Genomic DNA, 26,363 nt, shown 5'->3' with positions numbered 1-26,363 from the left:
GGTGATGGGAAGTGGCAGAGCCCTTGGAGGGGTTGAGTTTCCTTAAAAGTGCCTACAATGCTGCTCCTAGGTGCTTCACGAAGAGAAAACGTATTCACATGTGATGACTTGTGCACAAATGTTCATGGCAGATTTGTAATGATAAAAACTCCAGAAACAAGCCAAATGTCCATGAAGAGGTGAATGATAAACAGTGTCAGACCCACGCAACTGAGCATCACTGCTGATCACGCACCAGCACAGACAGCTCCGAAGACACAGGTACTGACAGGGGATAGAGGAACGTGCACACCACATGCTTCCTTTCATGTGCCCCTCTAAGAAACGCAGAATAGCCCGTAGTGACAGGAAGCTGGCCATGGCTTTGCCCGGGGACCCAGACTCAAGGCAGGGCAGGGATCCAGGAGACAGGAACTGCAGAAGGCTGTAGGGAAACCTTTCTGGATCTGAACATGTCTTCAACGTGACCGTGATGTCTTCACAAGTGTACACATGTGTCTCAAATGTGCCAAAATCTGACAAAATCACTGTGATTTCCATTATACCCCCAAAATAGCTGCAAAGGCACTGATTGATTGGCTGGTCAATGCCCAGCATCTTTTCAGGCAAGACAGCAAGTGCTCGGCCTGCAGGTGCTGGATGCAGGACTGGTTCTATTGTGGTGGCATTGTGACCCCAAGAAGGCAAGAGCAGCAGGGGCCTGTGGACCCTGCACTGCTCCCAACACCTCGTTTCCACCCCACCCCATCCCTGCTTTCTGGGCAGGAAAGAGGAGCTGCCAGGTAGGGTGTCTGCTGCCTGGTCTGAACTCCTGCTCCTAGTGGGGCTGGACTGTCCACTTCATTGCTGTCTCAGGCACAAGATAGAGCTGATGGCTCTTTCCACTTTTGAAACACATTATCTAGATTGTTTTCCATTTCTGACCCACAGCACACACTCTGCACTGGTCACTAGGCAGAAGTTCTCTGGGGTGGGCATCCTCCTCTGCTCTCCATAGCTGCTCCCTGCAATGCTCAGGGATCTAGATCAAGTTGAGCATCTGCACCATGGGAGGCACTACTATTGGGAGCTACCTGGGTAGAAAGGATGCATTGAGAATATGGGGGGGGGGGGTGTGTGGACCAGGCTAATAGCCGGCAGGGCACCTGGAAGACTGCATCCTGCTGAGGCCATGCTGACACCTGGTCACCTGATGTAGGCGCTGCACTACTGCAGACTGCCCAGAGAAGCTCTCGCTGACCTGCGGGGGGAGCTGAGTGCTCCAGAAGCACGCTGTCTTCTTCAGACCCTCACCAACATGTAGAAACTCTGATAGGAGTTTACACCCTCCTTGAAGCCTGCCATGTCCCTGGTTTAGGCCCCACAAACATGGCAAGAGCTGGCTCACTGCAGGTGCTCCTAGTTCACTGACACCACGTGTATTTTGGAAACCATGCTCCTCCTTAAGGGAGGGCAGGAAAATTAACATAACAAACGTTCTGTCTGCTCTGAGCTCAGTGGTGTTTGCAGGCTGAGGCACCCTTGCGGCACCAGGAGGCTTTCTGGGAGTGCCCCCGACACTCAGGCCAAATGTGCATGACTTCACCGATTTCTAGTTCTCCTTGAAGATCATTCCTAGGGACATTTATCATTTCTCCGGAATCCGCATGTTCCATGATGGTTAACCCCACCTTCAAACCAAGGACCTGGTCAAAAAATTCCCCTAGCAATGACATTCCATTCTTCTAAGAATTAGAGCCGTGAGCTCAGAAAGCAAAGTGGGCAGCCACTGGGGTGGAGGTGACTCACTGTCCCTTTTCATCACCATTTTCGGGTGTGGGGATTTCAGAAGCAGGACTCTCCAGTCTGGTTTCCAGGTCCCCTCCTCCTGGAGGGGTGCCAGGCTTACCGTCCTCCTCAGGGCTCCCTGAGTGGTGGCCAGGGTTGGGCCGTGTGTGTGTGTGTGTGTGTGTGTGTGTGTGTGTGTTGCCTGTGACTTTGTAAAATATTCAGAGACAAGGGACAGAAAGTCCTGTCTCTGAGACGCAGCACAGTGTGCTTTGGGTTGGGGAACCCCGGAGTTTGCATGCCATCATTATGGAAAACAGACGACAAAAAGAAATAGTTTCACTCCCTGCACCCCAGTCTTGAGAAAATGTGCCCAAGAATGAAGAATCCAAAAAGGATGCTTTGCCGTGCGGCGGCGAGAGGCTCAAGAGGCGTGCTGACCGGAGGGCGTCGGCCACGCGGTCCAGCGCGAGCCGCGCTGGCTTCCTCCTCCTCCCTCGAACGCTCGCTTCCCGGCGAAGAAGCGCAGTCTGCATGACGCCCGAGCCTCCTCTCCCAGGACGCGCGCGGCGGCGCGGAACCGCCAGCAGCGGGTGACCTGCTTTCCCCTGCGTCCGCGGACGCAGCCCGAGCGCGGCCCCGCGGCCCGCGTCGCTGCTGGGCCGCCCCGCCCCGGCCGCCGCCCCCGCCCACTCGCCCCGCGCCGGTGCCGCCGCCGCCGCCGGGATGTGACCTTCAGTGCCGCGGGGACGGGATGACCGGAGCCACTGCCCCGCGGTGCCCGCGGCTCGCCACGGCCTCCCGGGCGCTCTGACCGCGCGCTCCCGGCCGCCCGCCGGCCCGGCCCCGCCATGCCGCCGCCGCCGCCCGGGCCCGTCGCCGCCCTGGGCACCGCGCTGCTGCTGCTCCTGCTGGCCTCCGAGTCCGCGCACAGTGAGTCCCGCGCCGGCCCCTCCCGGGAGGGCGCCAGCCGCCCTCTGCGACACCTCGGTCCCCGCGACCTCACGGGGCTCGGGTGCACCCCTGCGGCATCCCGGCCCCCAGCCCCTAACCTCTGACCCCTGCGGCATCGCGGCCCCCAGCAGCCCCTCTGCGGCATCCCCACCCCCTGATCTCCGTCCCCAGTGACATCGCGGCCCCCGGCGGCACCTCTGCCCCCCACCCCCATCCCGCGGCCTCCCGGCCCCTTGGGCCTCCCTGCCCTCTGCAGACCCCGATCTTCCTGATGCATCCCCGCGTGTTGGCCCTCGCCACCCCTGGCCCCGCCGCAGTCCCGCGCCGCCGCCCAACCCCGCGGCCCCCCACCCGGGGCGCAGGTTGACGCCGCCCTCTCCCGGCAGCGGTGCTGCTGCGGGCGCGCGAGGCGGCGCAGTTCCTTCGGCCCAGGCAGCGCCGTGCCTACCAGGTCTTCGAGGAGGCCAAGCAGGGTCACCTGGAGCGGGAGTGCGTCGAGGAGCTGTGCAACCAGGAGGAGGCCCGGGAGGTGTTCGAAAACGACCCCGAGACGGTGAGGGGCGTCCGCGGCCGGGGGCGGGCGGGCCTGTGTCGGAAGCCCTCCGTGGTCCGGAGCTTCATCAAGCTTCACCAAGGACTGCGACCTGGGCCCCGGGACCCGGCTTACTGCTCTGGCGAGCCCCAGTGGAAGGGCTCTTGGCCCCACCTCAGAACTCAGACCCCAGAAGCTCCCAGTGAGGGTCCCAGCACCAGCCACCCCGTGCGCCTTAGTGACCCTCTTGCACCCAGTTTCCCTGGTGACCCCAGGTTCCGTTTAGGAGAGGAGGCAGGTCTTGGAGCCACATATGATTGGGGCCCTGCAGCAGCTCCTGAGAGACGCACTTGAAAGGAAATGCTCAGAGTAAGATGTGGCCCTCCCCTCAGGATACAGCAGGAGTCGGTTTTCAGAGTGCACAAGAAACACAGTGGTTAAAAACCTAAATGCTTCCTTTGCCGCAGCCCCCCCCCACACACACACACCAGCTGGAGTGGAGGTGAGGGCTGGGGCTGCATCTTGGTGCTCCTCCAGAGAGCCTGAGGGTTTTCCTGAAAGAGGAATTGAAAGACCTCAGGGCTGGAATTGCTTGCAGCAGCAGGTCCAAAAATATGATTAAGGAATTGTGCAGAGAACAGACACAGGGAGGGTGGGAGGGGTGGGGAAGGGCCCAGGACATGCTTGTATGAATAATGTCTTTGGGAAACCAGGCAGCAGCAGCCCAGGGGTGGACAGGAGTCTCCACAGGAGCGATGGAGGACACTTAGGAATGGGCACTGGGCAGAGCAAAGGTTCTGGAGTGGTGTGGCCCCGCTTGTGTCAGGGGATGCCACCAAGTTAGGGAGATCTCAGAGCTAACCTTTTGGCTCTGCTGGAATTTTTCTTTTAAAAGTTCTGAGATAAAATAAATACCACATTTGATAAAAGGATGGGACTGTGGCCCACGTGGGTCTTTATTTTGACTGGCATCTCTAGCGGTTGGCTGGACAGCCCTTTCAGACTTGTTTCTGAAGCGGCTGGAACTGTTGAAAGCCGGAGTCCAGGGCTGGAGAAGCCAGCTCCCTCCTCTACGGCCGCCCTCCATCCTCTGGGGGAGCAGTTCACAGGTCTTTTCCTCACCTGGCTGTTTTATCATTTCTTTGATGATGAACCCTGGTAGAATGACTCAGGCCACTCACAGAAGGTCTCTGGGGCTGAGGCAGGTCTGCCATGCACTCGGCACCCGACTGTGGAGTTATGTGACGGAGGCAGTGCCCTCTCACCCCATCCTCACCTGGGACCGGGTCTGTGGTGACAAGAGCTGAGCACTGCCAAGCCACCGCCCAGCCCAGCCTGAGGAGCCAGAGGAGCCCGGCCCTCTGCAGCCCTGTTTGCCAGGTCTGACAGGCCCGAGCTGGCTTCTCCTGGCTGCCCGGACAGACAAGCTGCTTTTGCCAGAGTCAGGCCCCTCTGGTTTGACTTGGTTTTATATTTTAATTATAACTCTATTTACAAGGGTGTAAAAAGAAAAGCAAAAGAAATAAGTACTCAGAGCCGCATGGCTTCAACACAACGCCTGGGCCATGGGTACACTCCTGTCTGTGTTGTGGGCGGGCCTTCCTCTGCTAGCCTGGCCGTCTGGCCTATCAGGAGTCAGACCCTGTTCACATTGAGGTGTCTGTCATTTCCGAGTTCTCCTCCTGTCCCCACAGCTAGCCTACCTCACTGTGTCTGTCACAGTGATGGTCAGACTACCTGCCTGCCCCTCTGGTGGCCAGTGGAGGAGCCAGAGCTCCGGGCAGCATGTGGGCCTGATGTGCTCCCTTTCTCTGTCCTCAGGCTGGGTGGGATGCGGGGCGGCGGGGGGGGGTCTGGGTCTGGTCAGAGCTGGACTTGGGCAGTACAGGTGTCCACCTTCCACTGCACCCCATTCTGCTCCACACCCATGCGGAGGCCTGAGGCCAGGGGACCGGGGTCTCCAGACCCCATGACGGCTCATACCCTGAGGAAGGGTGCTGAGGCAGGACTGTGAGGTCTGGTGAGCCTGGGGCTTTCCCAAGACACAGGCATGGTGTGTCTTGCCTGGAAACAGCTCTTCAGCATTCTTTGAAGGGGGCTCCTGGGTGGTCCAGATAAGAGGAGCGTGGGTGGGGTGCATAGGAAGGAGAGGACCACCTGCCAGGCTAGATTTGCACAGTGGCTGTGCCAGGCCAGGGCCCTCCCACTGGGTCGGCCTGCTGCCCTGCCCTGTGCCAGCCCACTTGGGGATTTAGGGAACTGCAAGCTGATAGTTTGTCCTGGCCCTCTGTGAGAGGCCTTGTCCAGCACACCTGCCCACATCCGGCCCCTCTCCTGGCAGGAAGGCCAGCTGCTCTCTTCTTGGGAGGGGAGAGTGGGAGCTTCGCTCTGTCCCGGGCTGTGTGGGCCTGGGCAGCTGGAGCTCCGTCTCCAGGGCCCTGGCTGGGTTCTCTCCTCTGCCTGAGGGACAGCACTTGGCCTGCAGGGCTCTCCCCACAGCTGGGAGTGAAGTCCAGTGGCCTTTCCGGTCCCGTCCGGCTGCTGGCATTCCCACACCTCTGCTTGAGGCGGGGAGGTCCTCCCTCTGAGCACTTCCTGCAGCACCTCCTGGCTGTCTGGCCAGCATTCCTTGGCCTAGGGTGTGTCCCTGCTGGTGACAAGCCTGGCCCCTCCTGACCATTTTGTCCCCTCCCGCGCTCCTCTTATCTGGCTTCCCTTTTGCAGCGCTGCCCTCCCTTCCTGCACTGAGCCTCCCCCAGGGTCCGGTGCCCAGCTCCCAGAGGCCGGGCGGTTCTGCCGGGGTTGCCTCCACTGCGTGGCATTGGTCCTCAGCACTCTCCTCTTACCAAAGCCCTAGCCGGATAGGGTCTCTCTGCTTCCGGAGGACCTGGTCAAGTGGCTGATCTCAGCCAGAGCTGCCGCCCAGGCACTTGGATTCCCGCCTGGAGGCGGAAACCGCGGGTTCCTGATTAGTGCTTGTTTTATTTGAGATACAAAGTGCAATGTTTACGGCAGGGCAGGTGGGCAGTCCCTGCTCAGCTGTGAGGACTGCCCTGGAGCTCTGCTTCCCTGTCCCTCCCTTCTCCCCACGGCCTTCCTCACCTCTCTGCTGCTGGTGGTGAGTTCTCCCGTTGGATTTTGGGGTGCGGTCAGTTTTAAAAGCCCAAGCCCAGCTGGCCTTGTGTGAACTGCATCTACTTTCCAAAGACCTTTTTCCTGAGATTGCAGATTCTTCAAGAACAGCCCAGAGAGGGTCACCTCCTCCACTGATGGAAGCACCCAGTTCTCCTTGGACAACCACTGGGGGCCAGGCCCAGTTGTTGGGGTGGCCTGGGGAGTTCCAGCAGGAGGAGAGAGGGAGCCCCAAAGACTTGGAAGCAGGCACCTCATGGGGAGGGATGTCCAGGCTGAGATGCCCACCCTGCCCTGCTTGAAAGCTGTCCCACATACCCCCACACGTATGCACACAAACAGACATGCAGAACACACAACCAGGGCATGCACATGTACTCAGACACACGTACACACTGACATGGGAAACACATGGTCAGGACATGCACGTGTACTCAGACACATGTACACACTGACATGGGAAACACATGGTCAGGACATGCATGTGTACTCAGACATGCACTGACACACAGACACACGTACACACTGACATGGGAAACATGGTCAGGACATGCACGCGTACTCAGACACACGTACACACTGACATGGGAAACACATGGCCAGGACATGCATGTGTACTCAGACACGCACTGACACACATGCAGAGACACGCACACACTGTCACATAGAACACAGGACATGCATATGTACTCAGACATGCACACACTGACACACAGAGACAGGATTGCACGTGTGTAGTCAGACACTGACACACGCAGACACATGCACATACTGACACGTGGAACACTGGTCAGGGCGTGTACATGGAATCAGACACACTGACACACACAGACACACATGCAGACACACGAGTGCACATAGCATACATGCCTTTCTCTCCCATGTCCCCTCAGGGTCCTCCCTCACTCCCCAGTATCCTGGTTGCTGAGCCACACCTTCCCTCCAGCCTGTCCCCTCCCCTGAGCCTTCCCCGCCATAGGCCTGGAGGGCATAGTCCTGGGGGTCATGCTCTCCAGGGTGGGGTGCCCCCTCCAGATCTGGCTCCCCCTGGAGGCTTCTTTCTGAATCGCAGCAGCCCCCAGTTCTGCACCAGGAGATGCAAAGGCCATGGACCTGTTGCCTACAGAGGTGCTTGGGTCTGCCTCAGAGTCCTAGACCCTCTGCCCTTCAAGGTCATTGTGTCCAGCACCCTCCTTGAGCCTGCAGGGCATGCCCCGGCAGCCGCCTGTTGAGTTAAACACTGCTAAAGGTTCTTACATGGTTTTTAAGGAGCTGGTGGTGGGAGCCGCTGAGCAAGGCATGGGTTCTTTCTTCCCTGGACAGAGTTTGGCCGGTGGCTGACGGCTGGGTGGAAGCCGTGCCTGGGTGCCACACTTGTTTCTTGGACTTTTTAGAATGGTGGATGGAAGGCGTCTTCTCCTAGTTAGTGCCAGGATGAGGAGCCGCCCCCACCTCTCTCCCAGCCCTGCACAAGCCCAGTTCTGTGAGGAGCTCTCTGGAGACTGTCCCCTGGAGGCGCAGCCCCTACCCAGGCTGGCCAGCTCTGCCTCACATCCCAATCAGGTCGGGGTCAGCAGGACCAGGTCTGCTGGTTCTTAGAATTGCCTGCAGGGCTGGTGCAAGACCAGCTCTGTCATGTCCCTGCTCTGATGGACGCGACCAGGGGCTCTCAGGGAGGCCCAGGCCCTGACGGACATGGTGTGCTCAGATGGTTCCTTGGCCTTGGGTGGAAGGCAGTGCTTCCTGCTGGGTGGAGGAGGAGACGGGTGTGAGGCCAAGCCAACCTGAAGGCGGCCGGTTGCTGTGCAGAGCCTACCTGGGCGGTCTCAGCCTGAGGGGGGTGAGGGAGCTGGGGCCCCAGCCCCTGTCGCTCTGCTGGTCACGAGGACCCTCGGCCGCCGTCACCTTGCAGCCCTTCCTGCTCCTGACTGGAGCAGATTCCACAGCCTCCTGCCTCGGGGTCTTCCCATCGGGGTGGGTGTGCAGTTCCATGGAGCAAGGAGGAGCAGAGCCCGCCCGCACCCTCCTGACTGCCATTCACAGTCCCTCTGTGGTCACTCCAGCCTGGGATGTGGAGAGCCAAACTGCCCTTGTGACCGGCTGACCGGGCCCTGGAGTCTGCTTGAGCCCCACAACAGACCTGACGGAGTCTCCAGTGGGCTCCGCACTGCCACGCAGGGCAGATGGCCCAGTGTCCACACTGCCACGCAGGCACACGGCCCAGCGTCTGCCAGCCCACTGGTATGCACTCGGGTAGAGGCCCCTCGGGAGCGGCCTCCCTGGCAGAGCTGGCTCACAGATGCAGTGGATGCGGATCCGTGCAGATGCTGATAGGCCCAGGGAGTCCAGGCTAAGGTGACTGTCCTTGGGAGAGCCTGCTTCCACCCAGGACACCCTTCTCCTCGATGTACCTTCTCATGAGACACTTCCAGTGGCACTTTCCAAGTATCCCTGGGTGACCCCGATTCACTTGCACCTGGAAGTGATCCAACAAGTGCACTGAGGCTCTGCAGTCACCCTGCAGACCCTGCTCAGCATTCACTGCCTCCTGCCTCCTTCCTGGCAGAGGCCTGGGGAGGGGCTGTGGTTCCGAGGGCTTGAGACCCGCCAGTCTGTCGCCACCTTCTGTGCTGCCTGGGAGCTCACGCCTGCCTTCTCTTTCCACAGGACTACTTCTACCCCAGATACCTCGGTAAGTCTGACCACTTTACTTCAGCTGTCACAGAGGTGAGTTGGGAGGGACCCCGATGCCAAGTTGCTGCTAGAAAGAAAACTGAGTGGGAATCCGGAGCAGGCAGGTCAGAAGCATGAGTTCGCCTGTGCCGAGGTTTTCTCCCGATTGCCAGCCCTCGGAGCAGAGCCAATTCTTGCAGGGCCCTTCTCTGCTTTAGTGCCAAGCTCCACCCACCACCTGGAAATAGGGTTGATTTGCTGTCCTCCCACTTCCTGGTGTCAGGACTCTGCACTTCTGCTATCACCCAAGAACCCTGTTTGTGAGGGCTTACTCACTGTGGTCACCATGTTGATGGTTGAAACAGAGAACCTCGAGAAACACGTGTTGAGTGTGAAGGGCAGGACTGCACAAGCCCTCAGAGCAGTGAGTGGGCGCGGGCAGGAGGCTCTGGACAAGCACAGTGCCCTTGGAGAGAAGGAGAAAGAGCAGCCCTACTGGGACAATGACTTCCTGCCGGGGTCCTGGCAGGGTGGCTCTGCAAGGACAGCCTGCTGTCTCTGCTCTCGTGTGTGTGAGGGCTGCAGGACCAGGGCAGCAGGTGTCCTGCCGCAGCCTGGCGCCGCACTGAGCTCCGTCCTGTCCAGGATGGCGGTGACCGTGCCGTTCATTTCTCTCTTGCAGAGTGTGTCAACAAACATGGATCTCCGTACAGCAAAAGCCCTGACTTCGCCACGTGTGTTCGCAGTAAGTGTCCCCTTCCTCCTGCTCCAGCGGGCACGTTAGGGGGCCGCGGGCAGGAGCTCTGAACTCCTCTGTGACCACAGTGGGTGCCGGGCCTTCCCAAATCTGCTTCCTTCACACCGACCTTCCTGGTATACAGGCAGACTCTGACTTCCCCAAGGTGGCATCAGCATGTCTGAACAGTGCAGTGGGGGGGGGGGGTGCATCCTGCCTACTGGCCGGCGGCTCGTCCAGCACACGCAGGGTCTTCTGCTCTGCCCGGCTGCCCGCTGTGCCTCCTGCCCCTCCTGGGAGATCCTCCCGTCATGTCTGCTGTGACAGTCTGTCTAGCGGTACCCCCAGACTTGCGAATGATCCTATGCACTAGGGTGAGCCCTGGTGTCCCTTGTCCCCGAGCGCCCAGGCACCCCTCCCACCCTCACCTTGCTCCTGGTTGAGCCTGGCGCTGATGGTCCCGACAGTGGGGCTGCTCCTCCAGTGTCCTCTGGCTGTCTGTGTGTCTGGGAACCACTGACCTGAGCAGGTTTGGCTCCTGTGTTCATGGAGTTCTCCACTTTGGCTGATGACTTCACGGCCCCAGAGTCCCTCAGTGGTTCAAGTTGCGATGACACTTTCTGGATGGGACTGGAGACTGCTCACCCAGCAAGAGCCCTGGAGGAGTGGGGCAGGCGTGAGGCCCTGGCTAGGGGAGGACAAACCTCTGCTGCGGCTGGGCCAGACACACTCCGTGCCCCTCACAGCTGTGTCTCCTGCCCAGAAGCACTGGCGAAGCCCCACCAGGGTCCTTGGAGGGTCACTCTCCCTGTGAGCCTGGCCCTCCCGACTGTCTAGGCCCCACCTGTATTTGTCGGTTCCTTGCTGACAGTCTTACTTGGAGTCTGTGGGCATGTCTGAGCCTGCATTCTTGCTCACCCACTCTTGTTAGAAGTAACCAGCAGCCTCAGAGATCATTTCTGAGTCTGCCAGAGTCCAGATGCAGCCCTAGAGAGGCAGGGGCTCCTGGTGAGCCCCCGGGGTCCAGAGCAGCGGCTGCAGCTCTCAGGGCAGCAGTGGCTGCAGCTGCCGAGCTCAGAGACCCTGCCCTAGCACAGACTGCTCTCTTTGTGCCAGGAAGAGCCTCCGTCTCCATTTCTTTACCTTTGCGTGGACAGCTCCAGGTTCTCCAGCTGAGCTCTGCCACTATGCCCCAGTGTTGAACTGTGCCCAGCCAGGCAGGATGCCCCCTTAGGGGAACAAGGCTCCTTTCTCGTGGCCAGAACAAAGGCCAGCCGTGGACAGAGTGTGTGGCCAAGTCCCTGCTTGCTTCCCATTCCCTCTGCAGCTGCACGTGGATAGGCTGAGACGGTCTCTCTCTGAACACACTCGAGGCTTGGTGACCGGCATAGAGAGCAGGCTGCCGAGTGGCCACCCTCCCTGCAGAGGCTCCTCCTCTGCTTTCCCCAGCTGGGTCAGCCTGATCACACAGAAGTTGGCTGGGCACCTGCAGAGGGAGAGGCTCGACCTTTGCTTCTACCCTGGGGATAAGTTTCCAACAGGGACAGGACAGGTGGGTGGAGCTATGTTGCCTGGAGACCGAGGGAGGGACATGGAGAGACCGGCGTGTGGTGCTGGCTCCATGGTGGAGGGCTCTCCGAAGAACAGCCCCATCCCAGTAGAAGTTGGTACTGTCCCCCTGTCAAGGGACAGACTTTGTAAAGGGGAAGTATGGTGTCCTAGGCAAATTCAGGGCCAAGTTAGCTAGCCCCACACTGAGTTCACAGGCACGTACTTCAGAAATAACCCTAAGCCCAGCCGACTGGGTCAGTGGACATGCACACGGTCTTCCCCCACTGCCCTCCCATGGCAGGGGCCTCAGGGGAGTAACTGGGGGCTTTGGGGCACAGTCCTGCCTCCCTCCATGCCTGATACCCTTCGCTTCTCAGGGCCTCTCCACCAAGGCGGCAGCTCTGCTCCCCGACCCCAGGCGCGGCTCTACCCTGTGAGGCCCTGGGTGCAGCCAGGCGGCTGCAGTGTGCGAGGGAAATGGACGCAGCCTCGAGAGGGCTGCACCCACAACAGCCAGCCAAGCAAGGCAGTGCTGCCCAAGGCCTCGCAAAACCACCCACTGAGGTGGCCACAGGCCACAGAGAGGTGGGCAGAGCCCTGCCCTCCTAACAGGCTGCCCTTGAACTTGGTGCAGAGCCTCTTTGCAAAGCAGAGGCCGTCTCCTGAGAGGGGACGGAGGAAGCCTGAGGCAAGTGGAAGGGGTGCAGCTTTGCCACCAGAGGTCCACTCGCCACCTCGTTCAGATTCCCTGCAGCCGCTGGGCACAGCTCAGGTGGGAGCCAGGGGACAGGCTGTGGTCCAAACCCTGCCAGTGCTCCTCTTAAGGATCAGGGACACATTGGCATGAGTGCCCCAGGCCTTGGTGCCTGCTGGCTGCCGAGATTATTCCAGAGGAGGTGGACTGCGGAGGTCCCCACCCTGGGTGGGCAGCAGGTGGGCGGAGAAGCCCAGAGACAGCACAGCCCCCACAGCCTCAACCCTGCTGCCTGACTTGTGGGCCATCCACCCACGGGAAAAGGAGCCAGGACCTCTGGTGTCATTTCCTTCTGAGGAACGGTCACACAGTGTCCCCATTGGCTGGTCACTGAGCACTCAGGGCCTGTTTCCTTCTGTGACCAGAAGTTGTCGCCAGGCTCAGAGGCTCTGGGTAGCCACCTGGGCCCAGGGAGAACATCTTGTCTGCAGGAGCCACAGGTGCTGGTGCTGGGGAGGGACTGGCCGGCCCTGCCCTCTGCTGTGCACCACGGTGACTGGGTGGCTGGATGGGCCGGCCAGGTGACTGATGACTGTGGTCTCAGGGTGGCTGGGGAGTGAGGATGGCCACCCTCAGCAGGAACCAGGCGTCCCAGGTCCAGGGGTCTGCAGCCACCCCGCCACGCCTTCAAACCCGCCAGCCAGCATTCTGCTTGGAGGGAGGGGAAGCCGGGAGTGTGAGCGTCAGCGTCCATCTGGGGAAAGCAGCCCTGTGTGATGGAAGAAGGCCGGGTCGGAGGCCTCCACCTGGCCAGTCCACACGCTGGGACAGAGGCCACTCGGGGTCCAGGAAGGACGTGACTCTGGAAAGCCAATGCCCTGCCGTGCTGCACCCCTCCTCCAGGACTCCCCAGAGCCTCCCACAGCCACAGCCCACGGCCATCTGTACACAGGAGCCCTGGCAGCCCCCCAGGTTGGAGAGAGTGCATGAGCTCCGACCTCTGTGCGCTGGCTGGGCCTCGTCTGCGCAGCCAGCAGCCCCTGAAAGGACTCTTTGAGCCCAAGGCGTGACAATAGCCCTTTCTGCTAACTCCCCGACCTCAGGACGTGGTGGCTCACACGCAAGCTTTCCTGCCCATCTGTGCCAGGGCAGCCTCCCTGTGTGTGGCACTCCCTTGGAGGTAGCGGTGCCTGCAGTTTCCTTGACCCCTGGCTGAGGCTGTGCTGGGGTCCTGCCTGCGCCTACTGCTGGGTGCACTCCTGACCCGGAGCCTCGCGGGAGATGCTGCGGGCAGGGGCTGTTCCTGCTGGTGGGGCCTGGGCTTGGGTCTGGGATCTCTGTCCTGTGCCAGTGCCCACTGAGGCTCGGTGGGCAGAAGGCTTGCGAGGCTGGTGAGCGCCCTGCCCAGGGCAGCCTGGCCCTGGTGGGGCAGGTGGAATCGCCTCGGGTTGGCAGGGGCTGGGGGCCCAGCTCCTACTCCTTGGCCTCTCAGGGCCTCTGCCGATTCCTAGCACCCCCAGGACCGGGAGCCCCCACACCTGCTCCTGCCGTCAGCTGGAGACCCTCCTGGCAGCCACGTCTGCCCAGCAGCCCCTCGGAGCTCCACGGGGGGCACACGAGAAGCTCCAGCCACTGTCCCCTGGCTCTGGGGCTCGTGGGAACCTCTCAAGACTTTCTGTCTGTGTCTCAACTCAGACCTGCCAGACCAGTGCACCCCAAACCCTTGTGACAAAGAGGGAACCCGAATCTGCCAGGATCTCATGGGCAACTTCTTCTGCCTGTGCAGAGCTGGCTGGGGCGGCCGGCTGTGTGATCAAGGTAAGAGCCCCCACCTCCGGAAGAGCAGGGTAGGACCCTCTGACCTTGCACTGACCCTGACCACAGCTGCGCAGCGCTCTGACCTTGCCCACCATGGAGGCTCAGGGGAGCCAGAGTCTGTCCTGGGGTCCTGCCCCTGGTGGGTTCCCTCCCCACAGTATCCTGCTGGAGAGGCCCTGGGGTGTTGTAGCCTGAGGCTTCCTGGGGCTCCTGGGAACACAGGGGGCTGGGTGGCCCCTCTGGGAGCAGGGCTGGCAGGAAGAAGATGCGTGAGGCCCAGCACCCTGCGTCGGTGGATCCCACCCCGACACGGCCAAGCAGCATGTGGCCTCAGCCAGGGCCACGTGTGGATGCTGTCAAGCTCCCCCTCACGGCAGAGCCCTGCAGCCCCACGGGGCCTGCAGGCAGACTGCGATGGGGCGTTCCAAATGGGACCTGGCCTTGTGGCCTCCTGGGCCTTGGGGTGTGGGGCAGTGTCCACCCTCAGGCACTGGCCATGGCAGATTTGGGCCTCTGACCCCCTCCTGCATGCAGCTGGAGCCCTTGGGGCTGATCTCTAGCTGTTGCCCCAATGGCTGCTCCGGTCCCCTGCGCCCTCCCGCTCCCCTGCGCCCTCCCGCTCCCAGGGCGGCATGGTGGAGTGTGGGGGTCTGTACACCTGCGCCCTGCTCTCTGTCCTGCCAGATGTGGACGAGTGCAGCCAGCAGAATGGGGGTTGCAGCCAGGTCTGCCACAACAAGCCAGGCAGCTTCTACTGCGCCTGCCACAGTGGCTTTGCACTTGCCTCCGACAACAGGACCTGCCAAGGTAAGGCCAGGCCCACCACCATCCCGTCTCAGAGGAGGTGGGCATCACTCAGAGGCTAGTAGCCGCAGAACGCAGATCACAGTGGGGCTCCAGACCACCCATTCCCCAAGATCTGAGGGGTGGGCCAGGCAGCTGGCCCTGCCTGGCCTGCAGTGTAGCTCTCAGGGTCCAGGCTCCACAGGTGGCCATGCAGGGAGCTCGGGCAGTGTTGTAGGCCCCGGGTCCCACCCACGCGTCTCTCAGACCCCTCCAGCCCCCGTCTCTGGCTCCCTCGGCCCTGTCCTGAGGAAGCAGAGGCAGCTCAGCCTCCCTACTCCTGTCCCTGCTTCCATCAGCCTGAGGCTCCTGGGGGCCTAACGCCAGAGCAGGGTGCCCTGAGGACACCCCTGAGGTCACTTCAAAGGCCTGCACCCCGCCACCCCTGGCACCCTAGGCTGCAGAGGAGCAGCAGCCCACCTTGCAGGGGCGACCTTGCCCTGTCCCTTGATCCAGAGGTACCCAAGGTGCCCCTGAGCTCCTGGACTTGCTCAGGATAAGGGGCACAGCTGCCTGTGTGGTGGACAGTTGGATCCTGGTAGCCACGGGGTGGGGCCAGCGTCAAGAGCTGGAGAGCATCCCATCAGACGGGGGACACTGTTCCGGTCGTCTGTTCTGAGAAGCTTTCATGTCACCCCTTAGTTGCCGTCCCTTACCACCAGAGGCCATCCCTACACAGGTGACTGAGGGCCAGGCCGGCCTTCCCCTCCTCCATCCTCCTCATACCTGGAGCCCTAGAGCTCCTTGTCACGGCTCTATCCTGTGCTTTAGAAGCAAATTGAGGATACCTGGTCACGAGGTGGATTCTTAACTCTGATAACGTGGCTGATGTGGCCCAGCGTGGGGTGAGCGCTCCACATGGACGCTGGCTGGCCGGCCCTTGGTGGCCGTGCCCTCCCCGACTCTGTCCTCCTCCTCAGTGTCTGGGGCTCCTCCCACCTGCCTGCCCAGCAGCTGGCTGCAGCTGTCCCAGGCTCCTCTGCACAGCCTAGCCTCGCTGGCTTTGCTTGCAGACATAGACGAGTGTGCAGACCCCGATGCCTGCGGGGAGACGCGCTGCAGGAACCTGCCAGGCTCCTACTCCTGCCTCTGTGACGAGGGCTACGTGTACAGCTCCCAGGAGAAGGCCTGCCAAGGTACCCCATGGGTTTCTCCTCCTCCGTCCCTGAGCCCAGAGACAGGGGTCAGTCACTGCCTGAGCACAGGCTTCATTGGTAACAGACTTCAGTCCAGTGTTCTCGGAAACCTCTACCAACAGAGGGTTGCAAAAAGGCCAGGACACCTCCTGCAATGAAGAGGACTCTGAAACTGAGCCCTCACCTTGCCTAGTGGCTACTTACACCACAGTGCCACCCACACATGTATGCATACACACATGCAGGCACGCATGCACATGTTGACAAACATGCTTACACATGTACACTCTATGCATGGGAACATACATGGGCACAATCAAATTTGCACGTGCCACATGGCATGCACACGCATGCATGTGTGCACACATGGACATATACCATGGAGACACTCATGCATGCTCACTAACATGCAGATCACATGTGTACACAAACGTGCTTTCATAAAATATGTGCATGTGAACACATGTGGTGGCTCACCCATGCACATGCACATCTACACATTGTGCATGCACTCAAACATACACTCGTACATACCTACATGCATGCACACACACAAGTCTATGTGCGCACAAAAATGCACACAAACATGCTTGCACACATAAGCTTACATGCACATGCACACACAACAGTCACACATTCATGTGCTTGAACATGCATGTGAGTATATGCCCACATGTGTGTGTGCACATAATCTTGTGTATGTGAGTTAGCACACAAACATACGTGCATACACATGGACTCACATATGCAAGCGCGCTGTGCTTGCACTCCTGCACATGCCGTGGCACATACATGCCCACCCTCCAGCAGCCTGCAACAGATAAAGAGCAGAGACCCTGAGCTTGGACTGTCTGCGAGCCTGGTGAGCTCACGGTGTGAAGGCTGGCCAGCAAGGTGGTACTCCTCACTGTGGAGACCCAGCATGTCCTGGGCACAGAGCAGTGAGGCCGACTCTTCTGTTACTCCTTTCTGGCAACCTTGAGGAACCCTGGCCCCTGCTGCGCAGCTCTGGAACCCATGAGAGGGCTGAGCCCCCAGGGAGGGAGCGTGTGGGGGCTGGACAGCCAGAGTGAGCTGACCAGTGGGCCCAGCTGCTGCCCTCCAGCGTCCCTCAGTCTCCTGGGGCCCTGGTTGCACCAGCTGGGCCTGGTGGCGTGAGCAGCCGTGGGGTGGTCCAGCACCTTCCTCAGACACCCGCAGCCTTTGCTTGCCCGTAAGAGGAGGCCGCTCTGGGGAGGAGTAGCAGGCTGCTGTCGGGCACTCGCCTGGTGAGACACTTGGGACGTTCCCACACCAGCGCGCTGCACGGGGGCTGGCATGGTCCGGAGCTGTCCCCACACCGCCGTGTGACTCTTTGCTGGCAGATGTGGACGAGTGCTGGCAGGGCCGCTGCGAGCAGATCTGTGTCAACACTCCCGGCAGCTACACGTGCCACTGCAACGGGCGCGGGGGGCTCAAGCTGTCCCCGGACATGGACACCTGCGAGGTAGGCGTGGGGCCCTCCAGCAGATGGGGTCTGCAGAAGGCTTCTAGAGCCAGGGCTTTGGCCTAGGGCTCCGGGATCCCCAGAGCTACGGGTAGAGCTCCATGCCATGTGGGGTTTGGCTGTGTTGATGGAATCTCCATAGCAACCCGGCTCACGCTGGCCAGCTTGGTGCGGCTCCAGGACTTGAGGCAGCGTCTCTGGCTCTGCGGCTGGCTGCACCCTGCAACGTGGGTGGGTGCCTGTGCTCCCTGCGGGGGACAGCTGGCAGCCAGCCAGGCGCTCCTTGCCCTGTGCTCTGGGTGTGGGTGAAGCCAGTCTGTGTGGACGTGGACGATAGTGAGTGTTCTCCAGAAGAGCAGTGAGGCCCTCCAGGTGAATCATGGTTAAACACGCAGAGCCACGGGGAACCTGGGACAGCACAGGGCTGCACCGTGGGGTGGAGCAGTAACCAGCAGCCCTGCTCCTCACTGGAGCCTGCATCAGGCTATCACAGGCTCTGGGATCTCAGAGTCAGGGAGGCAGAGGCGGGTGTGGGCAGCCCAGTCCCTGGGAACGCAGGGGCCAGGACCTGCCCTGAGAGCCACAGGGCAGCCCTCCTGATGCGCCCTCCCCTGGCGGCAGGACATCTTGCCATGTGTGCCCTTCAGCATGGCCAAGAGTGTGAAGTCCTTGTATCTGGGCCGCATGTTCAGTGGGACCCCTGTGATCAGACTGCGCTTCAAGAGGCTGCAGCCCACCAGGTGAGGACGCAGGCGCTGACGGTTGGGCTCCCGGGAGAGCAGAGCCGCCCAGGGTCCTGGAGGAGCCACAAGCCAAGGCTGGTGCAACCTCTGGTTGCTGCTGCCCAGTGCTAGGTGGCCCACACCTCTCTATTCTGTGTCTCGGTCTGTGCAGGCTGGTGGCTGAGTTTGACTTCCGGACCTTTGACCCTGAAGGGGTCCTCTTCTTTGCTGGAGGCCGTAGGGACAGCACCTGGGTGGTACTGGGTCTGCGGGCCGGCAGGTTGGAACTGCAGCTTCGCTACAACGGTGTCGGCCGTGTCACCAGCAGCGGGCCTGTCATCAACCATGGCATGTGGCAGACTGTGAGTGGGGCTGCCAGGACTCTCCTGGGCCAGTGTGCATCGGCTTGTTCAAGGGTACCCCTGGTTCTGGGCAGGTGACAGGTGCCCACAGGTAGAACCCCATGCCCCTTAGTACACACACTGGGGCTCACTATACCACTCAGGGGCCCTGTTTCACCTCACATGAGGCCCTCAGAGGTCTCATACAGGCATGGTGGCCAGAGTCCAGGGGACAACCACAGCAAGGGTCCAAGGCCAGGGGCTGCCCAATGCTCACAGAAGATGGCCTGGCTTAATTTGCCCCCAGAGCCCAAGTCCCAGTTCTGGGTGCCCCTGGCTGTACTGACCTTCTGCCCCTCGCTCTGGCCTTCACTCCTGACACAAGTCCAGGGGAGCCCTCGCAGGGCCTGCACAGAGAGTTTCCACTCCCAGGCCCACATGGACCCACGTGGCCAGCAGACCCCATATCCCAGGTCGTGGGTGAGATGCTCTTCAGTAAAGCAGGCTTGGAGCTAACCATAGGCAGAGAAACAGAAAACACTCCTTTTCCCTAGAAGTGAAGCAAGTGGAAAATTCCACCCTGGCCTCCACCGACAGAGCCCTGCAGACATCTGCTCACATTCCCACCTGCCAAGTCATGTCCTGGTCCCCTCCCATCCTTAGAGTAGCCGGAAGGGCATTCCCAGCACAGCTAGACAGAGACCTAAGCCAGAAAGAAGGCCATTCCAGGGTGGGTGGCACACATGCCACACAGCATGGGGACAGGCCCAGGACAGTGGCCAGTGGGAAAGCATGCTGGAGTGGCCTCTGGGACAGTCCTCGATCTCACATCGCATGCCCTGACAGCCACTCAGGAGCAGGGCAGCTGCAGGAGGCCTGCATGGTCCTGCCCTTTCCACAGGGCCTAACATCTGCACCTTAGCCAGAGAGGAAACATGGTCCCCCAGAGGACGGAGTCCAGTGTGCACAGACACAGACTTAAGACTTTTCTGCATGGAAAGTTTCAGAGGAATTTATTTGTCCATTCAGCATTCAATCCATGCCAGACACTGATTAGCTGTTAGGGATTTAGAAATAAAAAAATGTTCTGCTGCCTTCAACCACCCAGGCCAGCCGGGAGGACAGCCCTGACACGTAGGAGACCAGGAGGCCAGGGAGCTAACGTGGGGAGGGTGGTCAGGGCAGGCCAGTCCCTGGGGCAACACCCTGCATGAGCTCCAGGCAGAACCCCAAGGTGCAGAGAAGAGTGGCTCAGGGCGAATCCAGGGCCAAGTGTGGCCAGAGGGGACTTAGGACTGGAACCACACGTGGGCCACGGAGGTGGGACTTCCTGCAGACTGGAAGCTGAGAATGCGTGGACTGGAGCACACCCCAGAGCCTGGGTTTTCCTGGATGCAGTGCAGCTAGGCAGGCTGTGGAGGAGGGCGTGAGGGTCTGAGGCCGCTGTGCCCGGCCCAGTTCCCTGCTGTTCACAGCATGAGGGCCCCTGAGCTGTACGCTCATGCTGTTGAGTTCTCCTGCACTGGTGTTTTATTTTGCAACAAGAAGAGTTGAAACTTTGAGATTGCTTTAGGGTTCAGTTTGGGTATGGCTCTGTGTTTGGCCAAGGTCAGGTTCCCCCAGTGGTCAGGAGTGTCCCCACACAGCCACACCACCACCAAAGGCCATCTCCCTGCACTGCAGTGTCTGGGGTCACAAGACACTGAGAACATCCAGAGGAGAGAGTGTCCTGCCTAGCTGCAGAGGTGTCCCCTGGCTCAGCCTTGCTGGGCCCTGAAGGGGCTGTCTGCAGTAGCTGGTAGGCATGGTCCCTGTCCCTGCCACGTGGAGCTCCCCCCGACTCCATGGCCTCACTGGGTCTCTGGAAATCTGCTGTCCTGAATGTGTTGGAGGTCAGCCCCTTCCCTCAGTGTGCAGTGCTGACCCCACGTGCCCCCAGGGAGCAGTGTGGCCCATGTGCCTTCTGTCCCCGGGTGCAGAGGGCTGGCCCGGACCTGAGCCTGGTCTCAGGAGGTGGGGCTCCCTGGGTCAGGCAACGCGGGCTGGCCAAAGGGCTGCTCACACCTGCCCTCACAGCACTGGTCTCCTTCAGATCTCCGTTGAAGAACTGGAAGGAAATCTGGTGATCAAGGTCAACAAGGATGCCGTCATGAAGATTGCAGTGGCCGGGGATCTCTTCCAGCTGCGCAGAGGCCTGTATCACCTGAACCTCACCGTGGGAGGCATTCCCTTCAAGGAGAAGGACCTCGTCCAGCCCGTGAGTGCTGCCACTCGCTGCCGGGGAGGTGCTGGGGTGCTCAGGGCCAGGGCTGAGCCAGGTGAGGGCCCAGATAAGGCCGAGGCTGAGCCGGACCTCACCACCTCCGTATGAGCCTCCCTGAGACTTCATCTGCACTGGCGACAAGGTGTGCTGTGACTGTCCTCTGACGCGGCAGTCGCTTTCAACAGAAAGATGAGCCCTTGGACAACTCTGAGCGCACTCCAGGGCTGGTCCTACTTTTCAGACCTGCCTTTTCTCACCCTCGTGGGTCTCCATCGCAGCCCACTGAGGTTTGTGGCTGGGACTCTGGGTTTGGGGGTGGGATGTCCACTCTGCACAGGAAACAGGCCTGTCACCCAGGTGGTATAGGCACTGATGCCCACCCTGGAGGGCCGCTCCTGGGATGCCCTGCCTGGGCACAGCACATCAGACCTGTGGCGCAGGCCTGCAGTCGGCTGGAGACCGTGTACAAGGCTCGGGGCTCCTGTGTGGAGACCCTGGAGGCCTCCACATGGCGGAGCTGGGCTGGCACCCCTGTGCAGGCAGGGCAGTGCCCCACACCTGCCTGGCCCCTGGGGAGGCCTGCTGGGTGGACACAGGGACTCAGCCTTTCCTGAAGTGAAGAGCCCTTTCTGAAGAACCAACCCAGGTGGGGCTTCCCTGGCCCACCATAGACCTCCACCCGCCTTAGAGGCGGGAGCCTGCCAGCGTCAGGGTGGCGCCACAGGGCCTTGGCTGCGGAAGCCTCCAGACTCCCCTGTCTTTCCAGATCAACCCCCGTCTGGACGGCTGCCTGCGGAGCTGGAACTGGCTTGGCGGGGAGGACAGCACCATCCAGGAGACGGTGAAGGCGAACTCCAAGATGCAGTGCTTCTCCGTGACGGAGAGGGGGTCTTTCTTCCCGGGGAGCGGGTTTGCCTTCTACAGCCTCAGCTACGGTAGGTCACACCCATGGAAGGGACTGTGGTGGGGCCTCAGACCACTGGTCGGAATTCAAGGGGACCACCAGGCAGGCCAGGTCTCCCTCGGAGGGACAGGCCAAGACAGGTGCAGGCCCCCATGTGGCCATCTGTCGCACCACTCTGTGGGGGAGACAGCAGGACGTCCAGAGCAGGCTGGTGTCGGATGGTGTTGGGTCCTTGGCAGGAAGAGCTCCCTGCCTCCAGGATGGAGAGGCTCATGGCCCACCTGGCCCCCACTCACCTGCATGAGGGGTGTGGGGTGTCTGGAGGCAGCAGGGGCCACCCCAGGAAGACAGCTGCTGGGGGCTCAGAGGAGGAACACTGGGGTGTGGCAGGGAGGAGCGGGGCCACCCCAGCGCCCTTAGCTTCGGCAGCAGAACTAGGCCACGAGGAGACTTGCCCTCAGCCCCAGGAGAGCGGGGCAGGAAGATGCTGCCCTCCTCAGGGGCAGGCTGTGTGGACGCCTTCCAAAAGGGTGGGCTGTGGCAGGGCAGGAGAGCCCTGGGACCTGTGGGGAGCCACAGAGTCTGTGTGCATGGGAACGGGCACTGGACAGTCTGTCCATCGGGCTGGTGGTGCTGCAGCCAGGGAGGGGCCAAGGATGGCCAGAAGGCAGAGGTGGAGCCCAGAAGCCCTGGCACCTCTAAAGTGGGGCCCAGATGTCTTGGCGCACCACAGTTAGCCGGGGCAGGCTAGGCCCCTAGACCTCAGGTCAGAGGCCCCGGGCTGAGGACAGACCCCGAGGGACAGCAAGCGCTGGCCCAGTGGAGGGCCCCGACAGGGTACTGCAGGCTCAGGCCTGCTCTTGCCCTTCCCAGTTCCTGTGCATTTCCTCATCTACCCCTGAGGGCTGCGAGCAGAGGCTGCACAAGGTCCAGGGCCAGCACAGGGCCTCGGCTGGAGCGGGCAGGAGGCAGGAGCTTACAGCCTTACCACAGACCCCGCCCCAGGTGCTCCCCAGCAGACCCCGTCCCAGGTGCTCCCCAGAAGTCTGCAGCTCTAGGTGAGGTCTGAACACAAGGGCTAGAGGACAAGGTCTCCAATGTCCCCGTCACAGAGGGTCTAGGGGCCCAGACAGCCTGGACCGCCTCTCTAGCCAAGTGTGCCCAGAGCTACACACCGACGGTGGCCTCACGCGTGAGACTGGCAGTGTGCGTGTGAATGAAGTCAGCGTGAGGCCCTCCAACCTGGAAACCAGGCCCCCGAGGGGAGAATGTGTGTGGCAGGGGGCGGCCACCCCTACACAGGCCTCCTCCACTGCCTCCCAGACAGGGCATGGCCGGGACAGCAGGGTCCTCAGGCTCGTGCCACGGCGAGCCCCCACTTCCTCCGGGCCAGGCCGCGCCTCCTCTGCGGAGAGCAGGCGTCGCAGCGTCCCCCCGCAGGCTTGTGCTCTGTCCAACCGCCACTCATTCAAGCGTCGCCGACATCTGTGCCGCCTTGTAATGCGCGACTCTCATCGCAGCGCGGACGTCCCCGGATGCCTGGACGGAGACGACCTGGGAAATAGAAGTGGTGGCTCGTGTCCGTCCAGCGACCGACACGGGTGTGCTGATCGCGCTGGTGGGCCAGGACCACACGGTGCCACTCTCCGTGGCCCTGGTGGACTACCACTCCACCAAGAAGCTCAAGAAACAGGTAGGCTGCGCCTCTGCCAGCGCAGCCACAGCACCCAGAGCCTGGGAACCCACCACCTGGGGAGGGGTCCCAGCCCCGGCCTCTCCCGGGACCTGAGCACTGGATCCAGGTGGGCCTTTGCGCTTGGGGGACCACAGCTGCGGTGGCCACCTCCACACGACTGGAAGGCAGACTGTCGCTGGCCAAGTCGGCTGGAGGGACAGTGTGCTCCCAGGCCAGCCCTGGGTGGCACTGGGCGTGGGGTGTGTCCCCCACACCTGGTGTTGAGGATCACGTGGCCAGCTGCCCCAGGCCCATCATGTCAGATCTGCCCACCTGGCCTGCGTGATGCAGGCCAGCGTCCTTTTCCAGCTGATTCTGGGATGGGGCCTCCCGAGGACTCCCTGCACGGCAGCACCCTTCCTGCCCTGGGAATAGACCCTCCTCTCCCCCGTCCACAGGAGATCATGGGCCAGAAGAGAGGGCTCCCTGTCCCAAGCTGCCCCGGGCCCAGCGCTCCTGCTCTGTGCACTCAACAGTAACAGACTCGGCCTGTGCACCAAGAGGGCCACGGCCACACACCCGCTGGCACCCGGCTCCCAGCATCTGGGATAAACAGCAAGCGCCCCACCAGCAAAGCCCCCACACCAGGGACTGTGAGGGCCCGGGCACAGAGTCTTCCCACCCAGCACAGGCACCTCGGGACTGGGAGCCCACAGCCATACCCACGTGCCCACCCTGAGGCACCAGGGGCCCTGGGAAGCTGCTCAGCTGTGCCTGAGTGGCCAGGTCCCCATGGCTGGCCAGGGGTTGCCCTGCTATTGCCTCTCACCTCCCAGCCTCTCTTCACTCCTAGTGGGAGTGGGTCACCCAGGGCTAAGAGCCCCTCACACCTCAGGGCCACAGACGTGCCTGGGTCTGCATGAGCCAGCAAGGGGCTGCTGGCCACCCCTCTGGGCGTGGGAGGGGCTGGCAGCCATGTCAGTGGCCAACAGTGGATGCCCAGCAGGGTCTGGGTGCTGGCAGCCTCATGTACTGCCCGGGACCTGGGCCTGCCGGGGTCTGGGAGGAGGCTCGAGAGGTATGTGAGGCCTGGTGCAGTACCAGAGGCAGTGGGAGCCAGTGGCTAGCGTATGGGCCTTGGCTGCCATGCCCTGACCCATGTGACCCCTGCACTCCCACGTCACCCTGACCCCTCCCTCCGTGTCCCCACAGCTGGTGGTCCTGGCAGTCGAGGATGTTGCCCTGGCCCTGATGGAGATCAAGGTGTGTGACGGGCAGGAGCACATGGTCACCGTGTCCCTGAAGGATGGCAAGGTCACTCTGGAGGTGGACGGCACCAAGGGCCAGAGCGAAGTGGGTGCTGCCCAGCTGCAGGAGAGGCTGGCCACCCTGGAGAGGCACCTGCAGGGCTCCGTGCTCACCTTCGTGGGGGGGCTGCCAGGTGGGCTTCCTGTGGCGTTCTGGGAGGACGGCTGTGTCCCTGGGCCCTGGCTTCCCCAGTCCAGGCTGGTGCTGGGGGGAGCTTTGGCTTTGGAGGGAGAGGGACTGCGGCCTGGCTCTCCTGCTCAGCCGCACCACCTGACTGGGGAGCCCAGGCCGGCCCGAGCTCGCTCGGCCACCCTGCATCTCTGGGGAGCCTCCGCCCAGATCCCAGCAGGCCAAGGCCCAGGGGGAGGCCAGGCAGGCTCTGGGAAGTGTGCAAGGCCACCACCCAGACCCTGCTGGTCACCTGCCACTGTTGGCCACTGACATGGCTGTCAGCCCCTTCCATGTCCAGCATGGGTGGCCAGCAGCACCTTGCTGGCTCATGCAGACGCGGGGTGGGACAGGTACCCAGCCACAAACTGTCCCTGCGCTGCCCAGAGCCAGGAGTGTGGCAGAGAGAGGACTGTGGCTCTGCTGGGGCCCTATCTGGCAGCATCGGCAGGACTTCTGTCCTGGTGGCCAGACACAGCTCCTCTGGGTTTCCAGCAGTGAGGCTTCCCGGAGGCCACTGGGTTCCCACAGTGTGGTGGCTCCTCTGGGTGTGAGGGCGCCGAGGATCAGCCGGCTTTGTGTCTGCTTGGCGCCGCGCCCCCAGGGAGATGTGCTGTGCCTTCCTGGGCCTGGCTCTGCCCACTGATGGTGCTTGTTGCCCCACTGCCCAGATGTGCCAGTGACTTCGGCACCCGTCACAGCCTTCTACCGTGGTTGCATGACGCTGGAGGTCAACCGGAGGCCTTTGGACCTGGATGAGGCTGCCTACAAGCACAGCGACATCACCTCGCACTCCTGTCCTCCGGTGGAGCTGGCCGCACCCTAGGCTGCGGCAGGACTCCTCTGGGAAGACCCCCTGCCTTCTTCCAGGAGGCAGGAGGTGGAAGGCCGGCCCTGGAGCAGCACAGCCCCGACCCCTGAGCACTCTCCCTTGGGCCACTCCTTGTAACATAGCTGTGAATGGGGGACGGGTGGAGGCTGAGGCTGCCCCTTGGGAGCTGGCCACAGGGGTGGGCACGGGGAGGGCCAGCAGCTCACAGAGAAGCAGACTTGAAGAAAATGATTCTCTATTATTTTTATGACCACACGCTTCTTTCTGACTCTAAAATACGGGAAATAAAATATTTACAGAAACCTTTTTAACCCTGTGTTGGCCATCTTCTGCTCCACGAGGTTGTCCAGCACTGGGGTTAGTGGGCTTGGAGGCTGACCGCTCTGCTGTGCTCTGTGCCTCAAGGAGCCTGGGTCTGTCCTCTATGAAGGGGACAGATCTGCTTGATGTGGGCATCAGCCACAGCACAGAGTTCCTGCCACTCCTGTGCCCCCTCTGAGCTGGCCCACCTGCTTCTGGCCTCAGTCCCCAGCTGTCAGTGAGGAGGGGAGGAGCCGCGGACACTCTTTGACGCCAGCAGCCAATGAAAGGCCGGGTTATCACTGCCTGGGAAGCCACCTCTGGAAATGCACCAACTCCGTCCTGGCCTCCGGGGAGGCTGCTGCCTAGAGGCCACAGGGAACCGCAAGTGTGCCAGGAGACGCCAGTGGGGCCGCTGCCCCTCCTAGGCCCAGGGGAGGACCCAGCCAAGGCTCACGCCCCGGCCGCATCGCTCTGCCAGGATCCCATCACTGCTGGACCCGCGCGGAGGCCCAAGTCAAGAATGAG

General features: G+C 61.6%; 1 protein-coding gene across 1 annotated transcript; it reads left to right on the top strand.

Moving 5' to 3' along the window:
* The first annotated feature begins 2,517 nt into the window (after positions 1–2,517).
* On the top strand, positions 2,518–25,846 carry Gas6 (growth arrest specific 6). The gene is made up of 15 exons (XM_027938846.2): positions 2,518–2,700; positions 3,108–3,274; positions 9,053–9,077; positions 9,741–9,803; positions 13,735–13,857; positions 14,542–14,664; positions 15,714–15,836; positions 17,201–17,322; positions 17,944–18,062; positions 18,217–18,406; positions 20,478–20,642; positions 21,415–21,583; positions 23,073–23,245; positions 24,440–24,668; positions 25,375–25,846. The coding sequence occupies exons 1-15, from the start codon at positions 2,619–2,621 to the stop codon at positions 25,527–25,529; spliced, it is 2,028 nt and encodes a 675-aa protein (XP_027794647.2). The 5' UTR covers positions 2,518–2,618; the 3' UTR covers positions 25,530–25,846.
* The last annotated feature ends 517 nt before the right edge of the window (positions 25,847–26,363 follow it).

The sequence above is a fragment of the Marmota flaviventris genome, chromosome 4 (assembly GCF_047511675.1).
Source record: "Marmota flaviventris isolate mMarFla1 chromosome 4, mMarFla1.hap1, whole genome shotgun sequence".
Taxonomy (NCBI): Eukaryota; Metazoa; Chordata; class Mammalia; order Rodentia; family Sciuridae; genus Marmota; species Marmota flaviventris.
The sequence above is the reverse complement of the archived record's forward strand: the minus strand, read 5'-3'. Positions and strand labels throughout refer to the sequence as shown.

Coding starts and splice junctions, on each gene's coding strand:
- Gas6 (XM_027938846.2), top strand. CDS start 2,619: ATGCCGCCGCCGCCGCCCGGGCCCGTCGCCGCCCTGGGCACCGCGCTG. Junction 14,665..15,713: donor CGACAACAGGACCTGCCAAG/GTAAGGCCAGGC, acceptor CTTTGCTTGCAG/ACATAGACGAGTGTGCAGAC. Junction 18,063..18,216: donor AAGAGGCTGCAGCCCACCAG/GTGAGGACGCAG, acceptor CGGTCTGTGCAG/GCTGGTGGCTGAGTTTGACT.